This window comes from Balearica regulorum, chromosome 1 (genome assembly GCF_011004875.1).
Source record: "Balearica regulorum gibbericeps isolate bBalReg1 chromosome 1, bBalReg1.pri, whole genome shotgun sequence".
In the NCBI taxonomy this organism is placed as follows: Eukaryota; Metazoa; Chordata; class Aves; order Gruiformes; family Gruidae; genus Balearica; species Balearica regulorum.
In genome coordinates, this window is record NC_046184.1 from 201199820 (window position 1) to 201222841 (window position 23022).

A 23022-nucleotide genomic window follows, 5' to 3' on the forward strand; every position below is an offset into this window, starting at 1 on the left:
TTGAAGTTTTGCAATTGTTCAAATGCTGTAGGATTTCGGTGTATTAAAAGCAGTCTTACTACGTGGTACCACAACATGTATCTTCTCATATCTTTTTAATTATTGTCTCATGCAATGGCTGAGCTTTGTGTTAGAAATGTACAAGACATATTTTTTTAAGTTACTTTTACAACAACAATTTCACTTTCCAGTTAGAGATGGTGACTGTCAGTGAAGACAGGCAACTTCAGAGTCAAGCCATTTTGGAACAGGTAAAGACTACCTTTCAGACTAGGTCTTAAAGAGAAAACCCACGTACACAAACAAACAAAAAATACCCCCAAAACCAAGCCACCCACCCCACACCTTTTGACACATATTAAAAGCAATAAAACATTATGCCACAAGTTTTTAAAGGGATATTGCATACTGGTCTATTGTTCTAAATATCAGTAGGAAAAAATTCATCACTACGTTCATGTCAAACGTAGTTTAGCCAGTGTTGTCAATGGCACAAAGCAAACACCTTTTTACTTCCTTTAAATATGGGGATGTATAAGTGTTACTTGTACAAAACTAAGCAACTGCTTCAATTGTGGAAGGGCGGTCAATGTTCAGTGCTACCTTTTCCATTGCCTTTCATGTGAGGCCTTTAGAGCTCATATGTGGATCAGACTGATCGTACTCTATACTCAGCCCTGGTGAGACACATCTGGAGTGCTGTGGTCAGGGCTGGGCTCCCCAGTACTAGTGAGACATGAATATACTGGAGAGAGTCCAACAGAGAGCCATGAAGGTAATTAAGGGACTGGAGCATCTGTTGTGGAAGGACAAACTGAGAGCTAGGGGCTCAGGGGATTGTTATTTATGTGCAGAAATACCTGATGGGGGTAGCAAAGAAGACTAAGCCAGACTCTTCTCAGTGGTGTCCACTGACAGGACAAGAAGCAATGGGCACAGACAGAAATGCCAGAATTATATTTAAACATAAGGGTGAGGTTTTTTATTTTTGTTTTGTTACTGTTTTTAAATTGTAAGGCTCACCAAACAATTGAAACAGGCTGTTCAGAGAGGCCGCACCCTTGGAGATGCTCAAAATGGGACTGGACACAGCCCTGAGCAACCTGCTGTAGCTGACCCCGCTTTGAGCAAAGGGGTTGGACTCAATGATTTCCAGAGCTGTCTTTCAACCTCACTAACCACAGGATCACAGAATGGTTGAAGACTAAATAGGGCTTCTCAAATGGAAAGGTCCGGGGGGGGGAGGGGAAGACAATTCACTGATATTAAATACAAAACAGAATATGTCAAGAGAGAGACAAGAGATGTCAAGCTGATTATAAAAAGCCATATCAATAGTCCAACAGATAAGTAGTAGGCACAGCAAAAGCAGCATGCAAATTACACTAATTCCTCATTATCCGCACTCACATCTGCACTGTTTTGTTTAGAAGCCAAACTCCAGTAGCAGTCATAGAGCCTTGATGCAGCATATGCAGACTTGACAGTAGCAGCAGAGCCTACAGCATGCCTCCAGTACACAAACCTAACTCAGAGCTGAGTGGCATGCCTGCCTACAGGTGAGAGTCTTCTCTTACTCTTACACTGTTAAAAGTCCTCCTTGGGTCTCCAGGAGAATATTTGCTGCATGAAGGTGCTGCAGGTAAACTACTGTCACTACACAGAGAGAGCAGTTGAGGTTCTCTTAACTTCACAGATGAAAGCCTTGCTCCGCTTTCCATTTGTTTTATGGCATTTTCTATGTTGCAGTCAACAAGATGACTTGCAGTTTGTGTAGACTTAACGAAGCTCATTGGTTTTAAACACAGAGATAATCTATGCCATCAGCATCAGCTAGTCTAGTGTCTGTTCCACGCTGTGCATCAAGGAAAACACTGTGCCACTGAGCAGTCCTCGCCATCAGTACACAACACTCAGCCCTGCATTTGATCTTCACAAACAGTTAAGGATGCTTTTAGCAAGCTCCTGGGCAGCTGCTGCTGTTGGTAGCGGACAAACACTAGGGGACACAATATATGGTAACTTGTTTGTTTTCCAGCTGATTTCCAAGCTGGAAGGCTTAATATCCTTGTCTTGCACATAGATCTCCCTGCAGCTCCAAACTGCACTGCCTTATTCCCCATCACACAAACCTGCAACCAGAACACATACAACAGAACTCGTTATCCCCGGTAAGTGCTTTTCTTGGAGTGTGACCCCAGTCTATTTCTTAATGTCCCCATATTTCTTCTATATTTAAAAAATATGAGGAGTATAGTACTCAGTTCATGTCAAAGGATTAAGACAAAATAAGAAAATCCAGATGCTGGTAAGTAAACAGAACAGTTTTCCTATTTCAGCAGTGTTTTCCTGTTTGAGGTGCTCTGTGTTCTCCCTCCACCCCTACCCCATCCTTAATCTGACTTTCTGCTCAGCATTTGGAATACTGGACTTTCTGTAACAAAGTACTAGACTGTGCTATTTAGATAAGCAATTGCTTTTCAGAAGGATCTACCTTGGCTACTTCAGAGAAGCTAACACCACCAAGACTTCTCAAATCTTTTACGATTCACTGACTTCATAAACACCATGAAGAGAAGTAGGAAGTGGTTTGTTCAAGACAGCCTCAGGAACCCAAATATTCAAACCAGCATGCTTTCTCCAACATGGAAAAAACCACCAAGGGTCCAGAACAAAGCAGAGTAGAACAGGCAGCTTAAAGGGAGAAGCAAAGCGTTTACTGTAGTCAGGGAAGAGTTGGCAGCTTAGAAGTTGTCTGCAGCTCAGCTTCTCCATCAGGAGGGAGCAAAATTACATTACGCTCCAAAGATACCAGGCCATTGAGGGGGCAAGCTGTAACACCCTCTGTGGCCCCAGCTGGAGGCTCCCACCCCACCCACAGGATGGTAGAGTCCCATTTATGCGGGATTCACAGCCCAGATCCCATATGGCATCAGTTTGTGACCTTGGGTCAGGCTACTGAACAAGTCTGTACAGAGAAAGAAAGGTAAATACTGAGGCAGGGCTGCTGAGATGGAAATCATTAGCAGGATCCAAGAAGGAATGCTCCAACATGGGATGTTATAAAATTGTAATGGGAAAAAGCACTGCAGGGATGTTAGCCAGGCTAGTGGTTAACCATCAAGTCACTGGGCTGGTATCAATGGAGTTGGTGGAAGACTTGGGAGCATCCAGAATCAGAGCCACAGAGCTGCAGGGACCACTCCTTTCCCTCCTGACTGGTGCCTGTCAGGGTGGTGAGCACACTAATGCTCAGCCTAATGGCTCATTAAATCTTAGCCATCTTTTGTGGGTGTTAGCAAATAAATGATGCTTTATAATTTTAACCTGTGTATGTCCTGCTTAGAGAGTCCTTTTGCAGCTGGCCCAAGATACCTGAAGAAACAGACCCAAACATTCCACAGAAATACTTAAGCCAAGGCTGGCTTGGCAGCAAAATCATTACAGATGATCAGCCTAGAGGTAATGATGCTGATATCCATAGTGTATAAGATTCTTTGCTATAAACAGTCTAAAAAGAGAGAAAAATATAGTGACAGATGCTCTATACAGAAGCATATGTTTCAGCCCTCTTGAAAACGTTTTTCCCATCCAGACAGAATATGATTTCTTTGGTTTATACACAAATTAAGCTCTTGATCTGTATTAGTTTCTAGGAGTGCTCAACTCCCTCCACTGACTACAGAACAAAGACAACATGGGCTTTCTGCACCTACAGCTGGTGTCTGCAAGTCCCCCATACTACCCCTGGTTCATAGAAAAACAACATGCACGTCATACACAGGAGCAAGTAAGAGACATTTCTCCCCAAATTGTGCACAATTGGCTTCAAATACATTTGCACGTCTTCACCAAGCATCTCCCCTTCTCTACTTTCACAACTAATACTCCAAAAATCCAGACAGCAGAGACAAGAATGGGAACAAAACCCCCAACATTTTTCAAGCATTGTTCTCTGTTGCTGTTTCTCTTATTTTCCCCTCACATATCAGGCACTACTGATTTGATGCATCACTGCTCCAATCCCATAAGACAGTTGCCACATTATTTGCTTCTATAAAGCACTGGAAAGGAAATTTTAAATTAATACAGCTCTAATTAAATAATGAAATCTAGGTGAACAGAAAGCAATCCAGTATAAACTAGTTTACACCTTCAGTACGAGTGGTAACCGCTAAAACACTTAACTCACTGCAGCACAGAAGTAATTAGAATAATTTAACACTTTTGAAACAAATACAGAACAGTTACCTCAGGAAGTGTTTCATGTTGACGGTTTGGTTTATGTTGCCAGAGCTGTAATCTATTGATCACTGATGAGCTCTTCTTTGCAGGTGATATTAGTGCTGTAGAAATAGAATGGAGACTTATTTACTAACAGAGAAAAAGAAGTGGTACTTCAGTTTTCTAAATTGCTCTTGAAACAAACATCTATCGATATACATGGGAAAGATGTTAAGAAATCTCATGTCAATAAAACCAAAATGAAAAATCATAATTTGTTCACACTTTTTTGCCTGAGTACATACTTTGACCAGACTATACTATCCATGTGCCTTTTCAGAAAAGTCAAGAATTTGAATAAGACTACAGAATTAAGTGAGAAAGCTTGAAGAAAAATCTAGACGATTTCAAACACTTCTTGTCTTCTCCAAGCACCTGTCTGGTTCACAGCAGCTTCCAAGTGGCAGTTTCAAGAGACGCTCATCTTGCTCTGCTGTTAAAAACCTCCTGTTCCCCAGAATTCGCAACCGCACTTTGAGACCTTGAGTAAAGTAGCATGTAAGCAAAGAGCTACTACTGGGCTCTGATTTAATTCACTATAGATGTGAGGTAATCAACTTTCCTGGTGACCAACTTTATTAAAATATACATATGAGGTCTTAAAATAGATACAGATGACAAGGTTGCCCATCCGTTCTGAGTTCTGGTGTCCTACAGTTAATTTTCATTATGATTACCATTTAGTTCCAGTAGAGGAGAGGAACAGGAAGAATTCCAGAAGAAACAACGTAAATATAACTCTGCCCGTGTACTGCAGACTCTCCCCAGTCACCACCTCTTTACTTCAGGTTTCTAAAATGGAGTGTTCACATACAAGCGATATTTGACTAAGATGTAGACTTCTCAGATTACAGTACTTCATATCCTATAAAAGGCAATAAAACATCTTTACTTGCTGCCAGAAAACAGAGTACTGTTACACATGTCTGCTGTTGGTACAGCTTAATCCAAGACTTGAAGGGAACAAGACCACACTTTCAAGCTCCGTACTAGCACAAACCACACACAAAGGCCTGAATGAAAGCTGCGCTGTGAAGAAATCATTTCAGAGCCCATTTTTCATTAGTGCTGCATGCAGCATGCTGAAAAGTACTTGAATGCCTTCAAAATCTGGCCTCTTTTATCACAAAGTTATAAATCTAGAGAACCTCAAATCTATTTTCTTTTGCAGAACCTACCAGCACTGATGGGATAAAAATCTTCTAACCTTACATTGTTCTCATATTCTTTCCCTTTTATAACGTCCAAGTTTTACAGTATGCTGTTGCCTGCTGACAGGAACAGAACAAGCATTTAAGTTCAAAACAATGCAGCTATCTTGTTGTATTACATCACATACAGCTTGCTAAAAATATATAATCCCTGAACTGTGAAAGCCTCATTCATTTATATTGTTTTTGACTGGCTGAATCATGTTGCTGTCCCCTGAATACAGCTGTAATTGGTGCTGGCTGCAGTGATACCTGCTCGCAAGGGCAGAGAGATGCTAACATCAAACTCTGGTTCATTAATGAACAGAGAAGGCAGGCTCCTAATGCTTCCTGCTACAGCTTTTGATAGGTCTTCGATGACAGCAAGCACAGGGAGCACAGGAGATCGGCAAAAACTGGAGGGGATGTAACCTGGTCCCCTTCTCCAGTCTAATAATTCGCTGTTTAAGAGATACAGTTTGTGAAAGATTCTCACAGCTGAGTCTCAGCTTTTTAGCATCAACTTGAACAAAGGAAGCTTCACCACACTATTTGACCCATAAGGGCAGCAGTGTAAGGAACACGCCAGAAGTGTCAGAAGCTGTCAAATCAACCCCCTCTAAAAGTGAGGCCAGCACGGCCTCAGCTGCCAAGGTCAGCTCCTTCTTGATTCTGATCAAGGTCCTTGCTGAAGATGCTGCTGCTTCTTTACTACTGCTTTAAAGGAAAGAGAAGTTCCACTTGCCTGAACTCCAGAATTGGTTCATCCAAGTGTGGCACAGTAGGAGCTTCAAGATACTCTCCCTTCAAGAACAGTTACCAGCTACAGCCAATTATAAATTCATCCTGAATGCTCATTAAAAACTAGACTGTTTCAAAAGCTGTATTTTAAGAAGTCAACACTGCTGTTCATAAACCCCTGCCTTCTACCGAGAAAGCTAAACTCAAAATAAGGTCACTGGTTGCAAAGAAAAAGCATAACTGACACAGCAAGGCATGACAAGTGGTTAAAAGTGACAGTTTTGGATCTCTTTAAGTGCCCACCCTTGGAATTACAAGAATAATTCTCCTTGCTCTCTCCCTTTTAATTAAAAGGGAGTGTGTGTGGGGGCAAGTCACCAGAAAGAAACTTTACAGGTGAAGTCCTGATGCTACAAAAGTCAACATCAAAGCCCTCCAGCTCAGAGAGGAACAGTTCACCCTGCAGGCTTCAACAGCTAATCCCCTACAGCACAGACCCAGCCCGTAACCAGGTTAACAGAAAGGCTATGGCTTCAAAAGCTGTTTCCTCCACTGGAGCACAAAGCAATCAAGTTCTACCTGACTCTACCAAGAAGGTCTACAAGACTAGAGGCAAGACTTCCAGAACAAACAAAAGTACAGAAAGCCTATGCTGCTGTCTTGGTTCATAAGGTAAAAATTGTACTTCAATGGCTGGCAGACAGGCTTTGTAAATGCTGTCATCTGCTAAGTACAGGGATAGGGATTAATACCATGCTCTGTGATTCTGCAACAATTCACATGTGGGCACACACATACACACAGCTTTAAGCTGTGGACATCCAGGCTAGACTGGGAAGGCAAATCAGAAAGTGAGAATTTACAGTCATCTTCAAACAAGTAGGACTGGAGAGCAGCATTCCTCTTTTCCACACACCTCCATAGGTGATCCTCTAGGGGAGTTGAGTAAAGATTTTCTGTGAAGTGTTTAAACTCTTTAAAAAGATTGTTACCACAACTAACAGCTGAGTAAGTTCAACTTTCATAAACCTGTAGAGCCACAAGATCTAATTTCTGCTGACCTCTTTTCCTCTCAAAATGTAATAGATTTCTTTTAAGTGAAAAAAGCAACAAAATCCCATATAAAATAAACTAGTACTCTATTTTACTTCCAGTAAAGTTGTTACAGCATCTCAGTGAACAAGAAGAGCAGCTATAGATTTGGACTACATTTACACCACTTCACGGTTTGCCCAAAAAGTTTCAGTCACTTGCCATTAGGTATGCTTAGAAACGCCCCCCACATTTATGGTCAGGGAGAGCGAGTTCACTTACAGCCTCCTGTTTTCTTAGGAAAGAGATGGATATCTGCAGATCAGGAAGGCTTTCATGGTCCACTTGTGGGAAAGGAAGACACAGAGGAGAAAAAAGATTTCTACAAGTGACAGATAACCAAGGTAATAAATGTTTGTGAGCTTCTTGAAAGAAAGAGCACAACAATTATACAATATAGTTGAGAAGCTGACAGCAGTTACTGATTTGGAGAGACTGAAATACAAGTTTCTGAAGACTTGGCTTCCTGTACTTTTGTCAGAAAGTGCCAGACTTGCAGCAGGACACCCAGAGCCAGCAGGTACCCAGTGGGGAGCAGCCCACTGGCCACAGCACCCACCACTCCGAGCCCAAGTTTGTGCTTTTAAGTGGTTTCACTCACATGCCCTTGCAGCTGTGTTTTTGTGCAGCCAAAGAAAATGTCCCAGCTTTAAGATAAGGACATGGACCTGTTGGAGTGAGTCCAGAGGAGGGCTACAAAGATGATCAGAGGGCTGGAGCACTTGTCCTGTGAGGACAGGCTGAGAGAGTTGGGCTTGTTCAGCCTGGAGAAGAGAAGGTTCTGGGGAGACCTTATGGCAGCCTTCCAGTGCCTGAAGGGGGCCTACAGGAAAGCTGGAGAGGGACTGTTTACAAGGGCCTGTAGAGATAGGATGAGAGATAATGGCTTTAAACTGAAAGATGGTAGATTTAGATTAGATGTTAGGAAGAAATTCTTCACTGTGAGGGTAGTGAGGCACTGGAACAGGTTGACCAGAGAAGCTGTGGAAGTCCTCTCCCTGGAAGTGTTCCAGGCCAGGTTGGATGGGGGCTTTGGGCAATGTGGTCTAGTGGAGGGTCTCCCTGCCCATGGCAGGGGGGGTTGGAACTAGATGATCTTTGAGGTCCCTTCCAACCCAAACCATTCTATGATTTTACACACACTCACATTTTCTCACTGAGGAACCTGCAAGATACTTCCCCTCTTCTTCTTTTGTAGGCAGCTTTTCAGCCTTTTCTAATTTAAGTCATGCAGCTGGACTAAGCCTAAAGACAAGTAGGTTTGACTTTGTTAGCTATCTTTCATTAATTCCCTACAAGTAGCTTAAACCAAAACCACAGATCTACCACTGAAAACCTCTTGGCTCAATGTTTAAAGATTGCTCTTTGCCATGAAGACTCATGTTCTAAGGCTCTTGGTTGAGGATGATGGAGTAAGGATACACTCGAGTTTCTCAGCTTGCAGGATTTTATCCCATACCACACCACTTCCACAAATCAACCTCCTCCTCACTCCCACATACCTATTCACTGCCAGTTTTTTCATCCAGTTTATCTTAAACCAGACAGGTATTTCCCCTCCTAAAACTAGCTGCAGCTTTTCTTGGAAGAGAAGCACTACTACTACAATCACATAGAACAGCAAAACTATTGCAAGATCTGTCTCAAAACATAAATGAAGCTTTCCTTAAATAAACATTAAGTATTTGAATTCTTGTGACTCTATGATCTTTTAAGTAGTATAGCAAAATAGGGATCAATCTGAAAGGTTAACAGTTGCTGGAGGCTGAAAGAAGTCAAGAGTAAGCCTTAAAAGTCATAAAAGTCACCTCTTTATCTGAAGATAAGGGTTTGCTTTGTTTGTCTTCAAGAAAGCTGCAGATACAGCTGAGGGAAAAAGTTGTGTTACTTAATATAAATCACCATATTTGCACAGTAAAATATAAAACCAAGTTAGTTTTCTTCACAATGTTTGTCTTGCAAGCTAATGACTCACCTAGCATGTTGCAAACATCTTTGGAAGGCTTTTATTCTAATTATAAAGAAAGAATAGCTGTGCTGAAGAGACAAATCATCAGAACCATTAAGATGAGCAGGCTGAATATAGGACTTTGTTTATGTGGATCATTAGATTACAGTTCATCCAAACTTTCTTCTTCACAAAAAAAACCCCTAAAAACCCCAAACCCCAAACCAAAAAAATCCCATCCAAAAACCCCAAATGTTTGAAACTGCATCAGTCACCTTGAGTGCAGAGAAAAAAAAAAAAAATCATTCATTCATTCACTTATTTTTAGGTTTAGTTGTTACAGTTTCAAAGTAGGTGCTTCTGAGCTGAATGCCACCAACTACCATCATGATGTTGATTTCAGGTTGCAACTTCTCTTTCCAGTAGCACCCTGGGTTGCCACCTATCCTTCAGTCACCTCAAAAGCCTATGTGCATTTATTTGTGAGGAACAACAATCTTGAGCCTTACGTCACCGAGAGTGTTTTGCTACTGTATATTCCATTATTTTGCTGATGGGGATGTTAGTGCTTCTCTATCCTGAATACCAGTCTGCAATAACTAAAATTAGAAAGGGGAAGAATAGCTGATATACGTTACAAAATGTCCCTTGAGGTCCTGGTGGACAGTAAGCTGGCCACAAGCCAGCAGTATGCAAAGACAGACACAGCACCCTGGGCTGCATGAACACAAGCAGAGCCAGTAAGTAGATTGAGGGAAGGGATTATCTTCCTCTACTCAGCACTCTTTGGACCATATTTAGACACTGTCTAGTTTTGGGCCCCAACAATACACAATAGACACCAACAGACTGGAGACAGTTAAGCAGAAACAACTCAGATGATGGGGAGAGGCTGAGGGAGAGATAGGCTTGTTCAGCCTGGGGCAGAAACAGCTTTGGGGGGACCTAACAGCACCTCTGGTGCCTACAGGGAGGTCATCAAGAAGTCTTGGATGGACTCTTCACTGCAGTGTAGGGCAGGAAGGTGAAAACCAACCAGGCATAAACAGGAGAGGTTCAGTGTGGATATAAGGCAGAAATTTTTCCCCAAGAGGACAGTCAGGCAGTAGCACAGGTGGCCCAGAGAGGTTGTGCAGCCTCCATCCTTTGAGGTTTCAAGCCCCAACTGAATGAAACCCTGAGAAGCCTGACCTCAGAGCTGACCTTGCTGTGAGCAGGAGGTTGGGCTGGAGACCCTTTGTGGTCCAGTTCTGGTGAGGATAGGGTTAATTTTCACAGGGAGCCAGGACAGGCGAGCCAAGCTGGCCAGGTGGCTATTCCATACCATGTACTGTCATGCTCACCATGAAAGGGGGCTAGTCGGGGAGCGGCGGGTTCAGCGCAGCTCCAGGACGGTCTGAGCATCCAGTCAGTCGGTCCTCAGATAAGTGAATTGCTTTCTGTTATCACCCACTGCGAATATCTGTTATCAGTACTGCTGTTGATTGTTTCCCTCTCCCTTGCCGTTATAGCAAGAACAGTGCGTAGACCTCTCCAAGTCAGACCACATCCTGGGAAACAGCTCCATTGCCCAAAAGGCTCTCAGGAACAGGTCATCTTAAACTCCAGTTCCATGGAGTTCAAAACCACTTTGTGTTGGTTCAGAAGTGGCTTTGCCTGACACAGACAGATGCATCCACTGGCAGGACCCACCTCAAAGATCAACAGCAGATGCCTGTTTTGTGTGAGTTCAGTTTCCCCTCTCAGTACAGAAGGGTATTTTCATTTCCGTATGCCCGAGATGAGGCTGTATTCAGCGTCAAGCGTTCTTTAGAAGAAATTCTTGGAACAAAATGTCATACTTGATTGATGAAGCTAATAAGCAAGACTTGACTTCAGTCACACTGTCACAGGTAATAAGATTTTTTTCCTCTCCTAATCTCCATTACACATTGACATTTTATGTTTCTGTATTTCACTAAGAAAGTGAGGGAAAGCCTAGACATGAAGTAAAAATTCACTGAATTTTAGTCCTCTCTAAAAGAACCTGTGAGCACGAGCACACACAACACAATTAAGCAATACAAAGAAAGACTCGGAGTAAAAACTTAAAATCACAGCAGGGTTTGGGGCAGAAGGAGCGCAAAACCCCCCTCCCCTCAGAATTGAAAGTTTCTAATTCTGTAGTCCTAACTTAGCGCTTCAGTTGACTACCACCTCTTTAAAGTGATAAATAATCTCACAGAACTAAGAGAAACAAGGAATCATCCAAAGGATCTTACAACACCTGTAACAGGCAGTCATGTAGGACTGCATTTGGATTCAAGAAAACTTACTTGCCAGATCTCATATGGCAAGTTACCTCTGACACCATCCAGTTAACTCTACGCACTGCCATTCCTCAGTAGATTTTTGCCATTTATAACCAAGTTTGCTGCAGATAACATCAACCCCAAACTCAGCGTTGTAGAAGCATCTTCACAGTTCATTGTTGATCTCTGCCCTTTAAAAGAAAAGAGCTATTGTTCTGTACCTGACTTTTTAAACCAAACTATATCCCAAAAATTCAGCAAAGGAGACATACTTTGCATGCAGAGGTAATAATCTACTTTTACCAACTTCTATTAGCTCTGCTCTATTGCAATGTTGAAAGATGTTCAGGATAAAAAATGTGTGAAGTCACTTCAGGCCACCAGTGAAGACTTCGCTGGGTACATTCTATTTCTAATACTAAATACGAAGTTAAAAAGCAGAGAGGAAGCTTTCTACACCCAGACTACTCTAAACTGTAGTCAGATGCTTAACTTCAGCAGGAATCAAAATATCCAAGTGTTGTCTCTCTATATAATGTTTCCATCCTTAACAAGCTTACTCTACTTATTGAAGAAAGTGTATTTTATCCAGAAGAATCTTGAGTAGATGGTATATCAACTAAAAATAAAGTCTCATGCTTGCAAACAGCTTTCAACCCACGACTTTTTTTTCCCCTTCATGCATTATAGAAAGGCATAATTTTTAGCCACTTCTCATGAACTTTCACTTGACCCCTGATGAGTACACCCAAGAGAACAGCAGTATCATCTAGGTGGTTCATGTGTGCCTACACGGTTTGCGGTGCAATGTTTCTGGCCTACTTGCTCTGTTTCCAGACACACCGTAAACCAGCTTGTACTGCAAGCAAGTCTGTTCTAAATAAAACATCACACTTTGTAGCACCATTCCTTCAAGTTTAGAATAAATCCTACGAGACTGGATGCATAAAATCCAGAGAGGCTGCCTGGTTAGCTTCCAGACTAATTACTGCAGAAGCTTCATGGAAAAAAACCAAAACGATTATTTCCAAATGTGAATGACTGATGCTCTTTTGCCTTCCCTTCTTGGTTTCCACCTCATTGCCTAGATGAGAGGAGGGTACAAGGTAAAAGGCAAAGATGAAGTATTCACTTGCTACCAAAAGTCTAGATTTGCTTTAGAGCCCTACCAATTCCCAACACCCAGTAGTTTATAGGGAAGAAACATCATCTTATCAATGGGTCACATGCAGATCTCTACTATGTCAGTAGAATTACACCAGAGATGCTTGCTCTATCCTTTCCAACATCTGTTATATTTGCTTGGAACAGGTAGAGTTAATCCAGCCATCAGATCAACACAACCTCACACCAAGCATCAGCCTGAAAGCATGTAGCACTAAGGACTTCCATATTTATTTTGTTAACTGACAACAACAACAACAAAACCAAACAAGGACACCAGATGTGTCAGGACAAAGGCTGGACACTGCTTTCAGGCTAGAGGAGCATAAAGCAACTGATTTACACAGGAACTTGGTGAATGTCAGACACAATGCATACTGATCTAACAGAAAATTGTTTCATGTGGTGCCCAGTTTTCCCATCAGTGCATCCAGATTACTTTGGCATGCAAGTGACAACATTTCCGTGGAGCTCTTTGAGACAGGCATGCAGGAGTAGGGTACATAACAGTTTCTGCATGTCCTTCTGTAATGCTACAGGCACACTGTTCCCTAAGACCGGGTTCAAGAATAATGATGTCATGAAGCACCACATTTGTGAAACTGAGCATCCTATAGCAAGTGTTATGCACCAGCTGTTAGTTGCCTGAGGTCCTGCAATCTGCAGAGGAACCACAATAAATGAGCAACACACTTAATCTGCAGTCAAGAGAACTAAAAATCCCACTGCAGTTTTTTGCAAACTTCATGGCCTACTATTTCATCTCCTGTTTGCTGCTCAATGAGATGTTCTGCATCCCAAGGGGCAGAAAACCAGGACGGTTCCAAGTACATGACCTTGCTAGAAGTTCTGGTTATGTGCTTGCTGCCCAGAAGAACACGTGCAGGGTAGCTTGCTCTAGTTTTACCAACATCTGGGGTGAGAAGTAGAAGAAAGAATCTATTTGCTGATAGAAACTAGAAAGTTTTCTTGAGTTGCCACAATAAATACTGCATATTGCAAATATAACTCCATGGTTTGGCTGAAACTGGTTTAAAGCCTTCTTTAGGGAAAAGTTTTGAATGGTAATATGACAAAAAAAGAAAAAAAAAAAATCACTTTAGGGTCATCTTCCAAAGTCTGTCGTTCAGACAGGACTTTGTACCAGCAGCCACCAGTTGACTCTTCAACTTGAAGATTCACAAGTATCTTACTAAATTTTAGTTTCCATTAACAAGGATTGTGAACAACTGTGAAAGTGACTGTATTTAGATGTACTTCACCCTTCTATAGCTAAAGTTAACTCCAATCAGCACCAAAAGCAAGCACTGCTTCTGTAAGTAGTGGAGAAAAGCTAGGATGGAGTTTGGTGTCATGGACATTCACAGCCAGGAGGGATACAGTAACACAAACACCCCTCTAACATGACACAGCAAAAGGAAAATGCGATGAAGATCTGCAAAAGGTAAAGACAGAAAGAATGGTTTGAAGGTCAATAAAGTTATACAAGCTGGTAAGCAAGACTGATAAAAGACATTGTCAGGCACGGCCCAGGAACCATCCTTCTGTGGTAATCGCGCAAGATGCCCTTTCTCAACCTTGTAGGGAAAAAAAGTCAGTGGCAAGGGAAGGGTGAGCTGCCATGGTGCTCCTTCCCTCTGCCAATTCCTGCTCGGTCCTACCAGTCTGACTTTCAGACAGAAAAGGATGCTGGCAGCGATTTGATAGTAGAAGATTGGAAAGGGAGGAGAAGACAATGTGAGGAGAGAGGAGAAAAGACCACCATTGTTCCTGCAACACCATTACCGAGGGGGAAGAAGAACAAAACAGAGCCAGGAAGAATACAAACTAGGACACGATGACTGGCAGCATTGCAATAACATACTTATTCTTAACACAATGCAACACAGTGTCTTCTTCCCTCAGCGTCTTTTTCTACTTAGAGTAGTGGGGCATGCATTTTTATAGTCCTACACTTTACCTCATAAATGTAAAGCAATAGTTAGAAAAACTTATCAAAGAAAATAAGTAAAACAAGTTTCCAGAACACTTGCCATAGACACACCCATAATAATTTAGTAATATGAACTGATCTCATCCTTGAGATGGTAACCCAATGTGCAGACCCAAGTGTTCTCCAGATTCAGTGGGTTGGTTGTTTTCAGTGTTTTTTTTTGTTGTGGGTTGGTTGGTTTTTGGACTGAACAGTGACCACAATCTCACCTTTCATCTAGTCCCAAATTGCTTGGTTTGCATATGATGTTAACTGGATGTTCAAGATGCACAAAAGCAAGAGCACTCCCTCATGCTGCACCACTCAACTTCCCCTCTGGAAGAAAAAAAATCCCTCAGAGTTTCAAATAATCCCTACAACGCAATAAATAAGGGTGGGCTGGGAAGAAAAGCCACTGCAGCTAAAAAAGCCTGCAGTATGAATAAACCCTAATGCTGAAACATTTTTCTCTTTGAAAGGGAAACCTCAGTCCTACAGTTCTTGGGCATCTCATTTGCATATAGGTGCCTAAAGACTCCAAAGATATGTATAAAAACCAACAAGCCCTAATCCAAAATACTCATATTGTAGGTGCTCAGGACAAACAAGGTTCAGATAAGAACATGACTGTCTCAGATCCTTGGAGATATCGTTGTGGTCCCCCACCAAATAGTTGGGGCAGACTGCATGGCATTTTCTTAATTTGTGCCCAGGGTATGTCCTGTTTTGCATATCTTCCTCTGGGAGCACCATCTCTCCTCTACCTTCCTCACTCTTCTCCCTTCCGCAAATGCTTCAGCAAGAACTCCTCCATTCCTCCTTTGATCCATCTGTTCTCCTCAGGCTGCTTTAACACTGACAGCGTGAAGGCCTAGCAAGCCCAAATTTAACAAACCCCACATTGATCTTAGCGTTTCAGAGGCGCAACCTGTTTGATGGCACACATCCAAGCCAATGTTGATATGCATGTGGCTTTGTGAAAGCAGAGTGGGAGAGGGAATAAGAGATTTGCTCTTATAACTGCCTACTTGAGCTATGGAAGAGGACTACAGTTTCCATGACCACAGGACTGCTTTGTATTAAGGTGCCCAGTTCCTATCACCTGCACACCCACCCAGTTGTGGATTTTCAGTGCAGTAACAATTTGTTGCTACACCATGGACAAGTCTCAATACCCGAAGTATGCTGGAGGACAAGGAAAGGTAGGGATTTATTTCTGGTTTTAAGTATATAAATAAGACTACTGACATTTTTTTTTTTTTTTTTAAAAATCAGTGGCTAAACTTCTGTTTGCTATCAGTGCAATCTGGAACTGGCTACAGGACCCCTTGCTCTACATGCTGATCCCAGTAGCATCACAATTTTGGAATCCTGTGAAATTTATCACTTCACTTTTGGCAGACACAGGCACACAGTATGGGCTTGTGTGGCAGGTGGTACATAGGCTAAGGAATAACTCTTCCGTTTGTGAAATTGATAGCCAGTTGTACACACTTCAAATAAGCGATCTTTACAGAAACAGCCTTTCTTCCTCACACACCTTCAGAAGATACCAGTTAACTGTGATTGAATTAGCAGCACAGTACGGAGAGCTGTGGAGACCTCATATAACTCATTTTCTTAGTTTTGTTTGGTCCTGTCCCTTAAACCCTCTGCCTGAGCATCCTTCCCTGAAGAAGCAAAATACATACCTAACACAGGAGTTACAGCTACATCAGTGCATAGCACAGACCAACAGAAGTGGGTCTGCTGAGGAAAAAATGGTGCCAAGCATTTGAAATTCAAACGATATAGATGGCAGGGGGAAAGAGTGTTTTTAAATGAAACAACTGATACAGTGGCTGGAGTAGCTCCAGCCTGGTCCCCAGGATTGAACGCCGGGTTGCAGTTGGTGTGCTCCCAAAACAGACCCTCTCATTTATTCTCAGGTGCTCCAAGACTCATCCACAAAGTGAGGTGAAGAACAAAAAACAGGGACAATGGGGACATTTGCTTCAAAACCACAATCTCCATCTCAGCTAAAACATTAATGTAGACATGTCTATTAAGACTAAAACCACCTGCGAAGTAATTGCAGGTACAATACCACCAGAGAGGGTAGTGCTTACAGGTACACACAGTTTCCTATAGACAATCATGAGGACCACAGCATCCTGTACCTCCTAAACCTGCTCTAACAAGTTGCAATTTCATCTGCTCAATCTCCACATTGTTTTTAATTCCAGTCTTTGCATCACCTGTATTTCTCCTGTTCCCCAGGCTCCTCTGCACATTTGTGACTGTGGCTGGCTGAACCAGAACAAATTGCTCAGTCTGAGGATCTGCAGATAGATTAGGACATGTTAAAAACACCACACCCAACCACTTGCCTCCACTCAGGTACTATATCCACTATAAGTGCTGGAAACTATCTTGAAGGGCCTCTCAGCTGACAAGTGTTTGCTCCCGTTTTGCAGGAGAAGGGGACATAGCACTCCAGAACAAACTGCCAGAAGGCTTTGAAGCTAACAGACTTGGTGTGAGGCTCTTCACTGGTTTTAAGCTAAAGTGGATGAGAACTGCTCACTCAATTACAGCTGAGAGGTACTTTTAAGAAACCACTATCTTTCACACAAGACTCAGTAATTAGCTGGAAGTGTTCCCAGTGCAGGACTCCTGGTTTAGTTTCACTGGGAGAGTTCAGGTCTCCTGCAGCGACACTGCTCTGAGACCTGAACCAGCACAAGGCAACTGGAGAAGGTCTGCAGAGGATGTGTCAGATACTCAAGCTGGAGGTAAGCCAAATCATTAGTGTAAATGTATCCATAATTTGTTTCAAGACAAAGTGAAACAGGTCAGTTTACCACTAAAATGCTTGCTTTGCCTTGAAAAGGCAGAGTGCTCACGCAGTCCCACGTACCACTGAGAAGTGACTCAGGAAGCTGCTCCCGCAGCCTCTGCTGTCAGACGACTCCTTCCACCGCCTGGCAGGAACAAGCAGCATTTGCAGCGTTTCCACCTTGGGCTCAGGCTTAGCAAATCCTGCGGTGCAGTACAGTTCAGCACTCGAGCTCAGTTATGTGGCTGAGCTCATACCACATTACGCGGATGCTGAGGATGCTAAGCCCATACCGTAGCCTCAGTCCTGCACCACCACAACCATTCTCCACATCTTTTTACATCAGCCTCATTTTTCATTTTATTTTTTCCTTATTTTATCCTTCTTTCCTGACTGGAATCTCACCACCTGGCTTCCTTCCCAGTATTCCAGTAAACTCTACCTTGGAGTTCACTCTTCTTACCTCCTCCTCAAAGCCTGCATTCAAGGAGGGTAACATATTTTATGCAGTCTTTTGGCCTTCATCACCGAGAAAAAGATTTCAAAGGAATGTCAAATAAAACAAGCTTTCCAATCAAGAAGGCTGAGCAGATGTTAATAAAAAATAAATAAATTTGAGTCTCATGAGCCAGAGGACATTAAATCCAATAAGATTTGATCTCCAGGCAGCCCAAGCTTGCTCTTCTTGCAATTTTCTGCTAACACTTCAAATGACCCCTTGGGAAAAATAAAGCTTGCCTGGCTCTGTATAGCACTTATGCCCTGTCTGTACAACTAAACAGTATTTTTGTTAACATTGGTTATAGCTGATCACAGCTTAACTGTAAGTACAGGTTCTCTGGACAGTTTTAAATACAAGATGATTTAAATACTAGCAGCAGTTTGGAGCCCTACACACACCAGCATTTGTGCAACAGCATTTTCTCTGCTTCATCACTGCAAGCAGCAACAAGACTCTGTTTGCGCAGGGGAGATGATAGATAACAAAATAACCACCTAATGCAACACAGCCCTGAAGTTTCCCCTCCTAAGTATAGCTTAGCTCAAGGGGCTGCAATTCCCCGATAAGAGTGACAGAAAGATGTTTGATCAGAGGAAATTCTTGGGTTCACAAGAGTCAGCGCAGCTAATGTGATGCTGCCCCATGGCTAATACAGCCGGGCCTCCAGAGCCGAGCAGGCAAAGCGTTCATAGACACTTTGGTTGTGTGCTTAGCCCTAGCAGGCTTTTACACTGGCAGAACACGTGTTACTGTGTATCAGTGAACTAGCAGGAAAGTTAACAAATGTATTCTGTTACATGATTTGCCAGTGTTTAGTGCTTTCCTGGAAGTATTTTCTGCTGGTTTTCTGTCTAGAGTGATACATACAGCATCTGATGCTGTCATGTGATTTAACTCCTGAAAATCATAGGCTTCCCGTCTCCGAGCATCTATTAGGCTTGGTGATAAGTCAATTGCTATAGCAATGTGGTTTTGCCTTAGTTTTAGCTGAAATACTGCTTAAAATCATATGCAAATTATGATAATTGAACAAGTAAAAAGATATTTCTGGATATAATTCCACCTGTTCGGTTTGGAAACACAGTGGTCCACATTTTTTAAGAAAGTCACCATGCTTTCCTAAGAATCAGTAAGTCTCTTCGGTACTTGCACTTTGCTAAAAATTCTAAATAGACCTAAGTATGCAACACCTACCAAATTACTGCACATAACGAGTCTTTTGCTGTTCTCATTTTAGGGAGACGAGATGTTCTTATCACAAGCACACTCAAGTGCTTCAACTATTCAAGGATCTACCAGTACAAAATAACGTTCTTTAAAAATGCATAATGAAATGTTTGAAACAGAAGGCAAATGGTAAGCTTGCTGTAGTGCACAGGGATGATGTAGGATTTAAGAGATGCCATTTCTTCTATTCTACTTCATTTTAGGATAAATTAGGATAGCGAGAGGAAAGAAGAATGAAAACCTGGATTTACTAAAGCATGCAAGCCACAAAATAAATTTCTTTCAGTTTCTAAAATGGCTCCTTTGTTTCAAACGCCTTTGTCATAAACACCAGCTTGTTGTGATCTGTTGAGTTGACTGAATTGGGACAAAGGTGTCGTCGTCGTCGTCCCCCCCCCCGCCCCCATTCTGACACACACTTTAGCTACTCTCTTTTAGTCATTTTCATGGAAATGGTAACAAAAGCAGAAACGGTGAGGACAAAGAGAAACATAAAAGACCACAGACATCAATACTAGAGTTAACTCAGAAGCAAGTGTAACTTCAACACACAATGACCATGAGGAGGGATGAAAGGGAGGTAGGGAAGAAGAGAGAGTGCCATGACAAAAAAAAAAAAAATTAAAAAAAAAAGAAATCATCATTATCATGTCCACATCTCGGTGTAACTGAGGTCCACCGACCTCAGGGCAGCTGCGCACCGCGGCGGCGGGGCAAGCCAGGTCGGCGGCCCCCTGCGCAGGGCGGGCAGCCGGGCAGGGCGCGGAGCACACTGCGGAGCCGCAGCGCCGTGAGCCTGGCTGCCGCCCAGCGCCGGCCTCCTCCAGCCGTCCCTTCGCGAATTACAAAGGATGGGGGGCGTTAAAAAAAAAATAAAATAAATTAATTAAAAAATTTTAAAAATCAACGACAACAACCAAAAACCCAAACACGCAAACCACCCGGCATCCCCCCCAGTTTCCTTACGCCGCAAGGTCTTCCTAGGGGGAGTCCCGCATTCAAAGGGGCAAAACTTCGCTCCCACCGCCGGGTGGGGAGGGCAGCGCAGGGGGCTGCGGTGTGATGCCCGGAGCCGCCTCCCGTCGCTAGGCGACCCGCGGGGCCACCGGCAGGGCCCGCCGCCGCCGCCGTGCACTCACCGCTCCGCGCCGCTACATCCCCATGGCGCGGCGCAGCGCAGCCGCCGTCCCGGGCCGTCCTTCCTCACCGGGCGGGTGCGGCGCTACCGCCGCCGCGATCTGGGTCACCCGACGCGGCGCCTGGCGAAGGTGAGGAGGAGGAGGAGGAGGAGGAGGAGGAGGAAGGAGGGTGGCGGTGCCGCCTACCGGCGAGCGCGGGGGGAGGCTGCGGCGGGGCCCGAGCCCGCCCCGCGGGGAGGGGAAGGGACCGGGGACCGCTGGCAGCCGGCGCGCAGGGAGCCGCCGTGGGCGCGTTGGGTGCCTGCGCGCCGGCTGCCAGCGGTCCCCGGTACAGGATGCGCCTCTCCTCCCTTTTTTGACCCAAAATGAAGCTGGATTTCCGAGACCTTTCCTCCCCGCACTCGGCAAGGAAAGGCGATACCTGTCTGCACTTGATGGGAGTCCGGCCACAGGGGTACGGTTAAGGTCCCGGCTAGCTAGGGTAGTATCCAGCGAGTCAGCAGCCTGCCTCCATCTCCCATCCCACCCACCTGCCAAGGAGATCAGCACCTCTTCTTCCGCAGCAGTGTATCCTGAAGGCTTTTGATCTTCAAAGTTTAAAATCTGCTCATCAGGATCAGAGGCATGCCGGTCTATTTATCTGGCTCTCCCCTCCAAGAGAATAATGACTGTTGTCTGAAGCATCCACAGAATCATTTAAAGTTGCCCAGTGCTATAACTACTGCCGGTAGGCAAATAGTCTGTGTTTCTGTTACTGCTGCATGCATCTGTCCAGACGTTCCTTTGAAGCTGTTAGCAGGCTGTCAGGCCGCATTGGCATCTCCACATCGTCGGATAGTCTTGGGTTTTCAGATGTCCTTTGAAAATGCTAATTAACCTCTTTTTCAAAGTGTTTTCTATGCCTAACCTGAAAATAGCTTTCTGCATGTCTTTTAAAAGGACATGGTCTAATTTCTTCTAAATCTCCTTTTTCAGTCATTTTGATCCCATAATCAACTGCCACATTCAAGAAGTACGGTGGAAACACTAGAGTCACCAAGTTAAACATTTAACGACTAGGAAATGCTGTTCATGTCTTACACTCAAGGCAGAGCAGACTGCTACTTAATCCCCTTCCTAGGTAGAGCTATGTAGTCCCTCTCCCACTTCTTGACACGAGCATGCTGCACCTGGCTGGCCGACGCTGGCAATCTGCAGAACCGATTGAATGGCAGGGATGGGTCTCAGCATCCTCTGCTATGGCCATGCTGTCTGTTAGCAACCAAGGTCCAATGCTCAAGGGAACCCACTAAATTATGGGTATCAGACTGCAGCTTTATTACCTCAAATCTTATTTGCCTTGTGTTTTGCACATTGACAATTCAAGTTTTCAAGTTTCATTTCATGCACTGATGCAACTAGAAAAGTAGTTCTTTCTCCCATCTCCTGCACTATGGTGGTTTTTCTCATTACTATATCCCAATGAATTACCAACCCCCCCCAAGATCCTTGCTCTCAGTTCCTGAGCCTGCCAGGAACTGCTCTAGCACTAGGTTGGAGGAGCCACTGCAGGTCATTACATCTCTGAACAGAGTAAAGCCAGTACTGGGGAACTTTTCAGGGGCCTCAGGAGCAGAGTTCACTTATGCTTCCCAAAATAAGTTGAGAACAGAGTTTGTGACACAATTCATTCATAATTAAGCAAGATCCATCATGAGCATGAAAAGCCAGATCCATGCTGCAGAAGTAGCCTTACCTTCCCAAATGCCATACTCTTGCCCACAAATGTAGAGGAACTTAAAATGTAAGCTAGAAAGGCTCATTGACTCCAGTCCCCTTACTGTTACGGCAAATTTAGGGAATCAGACCAACAGGTTTGGAGTTTCCAGATGGCCTCCTGCCCGTTCTCTGGACTCACGTAGCAGTACACAGCTACACTGCAGTCATGCAGTGCCATTTCAGACTTGACTAGATTTTTACAAATCCCTTGTTATCAGATTGCAGTTTGATGCACCCATTCACTCGGTGTCTTGGGATGGAAGTTACCTGGATTATTATGCCTCCTATGTGTTCAGCATCATGGAAAGCTGAGGCAAAACAAGATTTTAAAGCGAACAGGGGCCTGGATTAAAAAGCCCCCAGCTCTTTTGCTTATAAGCAGTTACAGAACATTTTACTATGCTGTACTTTCCTTCTAACAGCATAATTATTTTTAATTTATGGAAAATTAAAGAAATTGTGCATGACAGCAGAAATAGAGCCTGTACTTAGAAGTGGTAGTGAAAAACATATTACAGGACCCCACTAGTTGAGCAATGTCACACTTTTCCAGCAATAGCTCACACAGCCTGCTGTGCGTAATAAAAACCAGCGAGGTCACCTGCATGATTAATTTAGCATTAGAAAGAAGGTGACAGAAGCAGCAAAAAAACCAGACAGCAACATACCTAGCTCAGATATTGGTGAAAAATCAAAAGCTCAAGTCCCTCATTTTAGATAGAAGCTCTTGTTGTTGCACAATTTACTGATAAAGACAAGATTGATAAAGAGTACACCTGCTATGCCCTTGTGAAGAACCTAATGTGTTTTGACACCATCCAGCACTTTTCTCAGATGTGCCACCCAAGCGTTATTAAATGCACCATAAGGAATTCCATTTTAGTTAATGCTTGTAT

The 23022-nt window shown here is 43.4% G+C and overlaps 1 protein-coding gene across 3 annotated transcripts in view; it reads right to left on the reverse strand.

Annotated features, from left to right (window-relative positions):
- Nucleotides 1-20593, reverse strand: part of ELMOD1 (ELMO domain containing 1) — a 47611-nt gene extending 27018 nt beyond the window's left edge. The window contains exons 1-2 of one of the 3 annotated variants that reach the window (XM_075742307.1): nt 20369-20593; nt 4252-4346 (exon numbers count right to left, since the gene is read on the reverse strand). In XM_075742307.1, coding sequence (XP_075598422.1) covers nt 4252-4268 — 17 coding nt within the window. In that variant the 5' untranslated portion in view covers nt 4269-4346; nt 20369-20593. Of the gene's footprint in view, nt 1-4251; nt 4347-20195; nt 20324-20368 lie in introns of those variants that run through there. The other 2 variants (XM_075742310.1, XM_075742308.1) reach the window with 2 other exon arrangements.
- Nucleotides 20594-23022: the final 2429 nt, after the last annotated feature.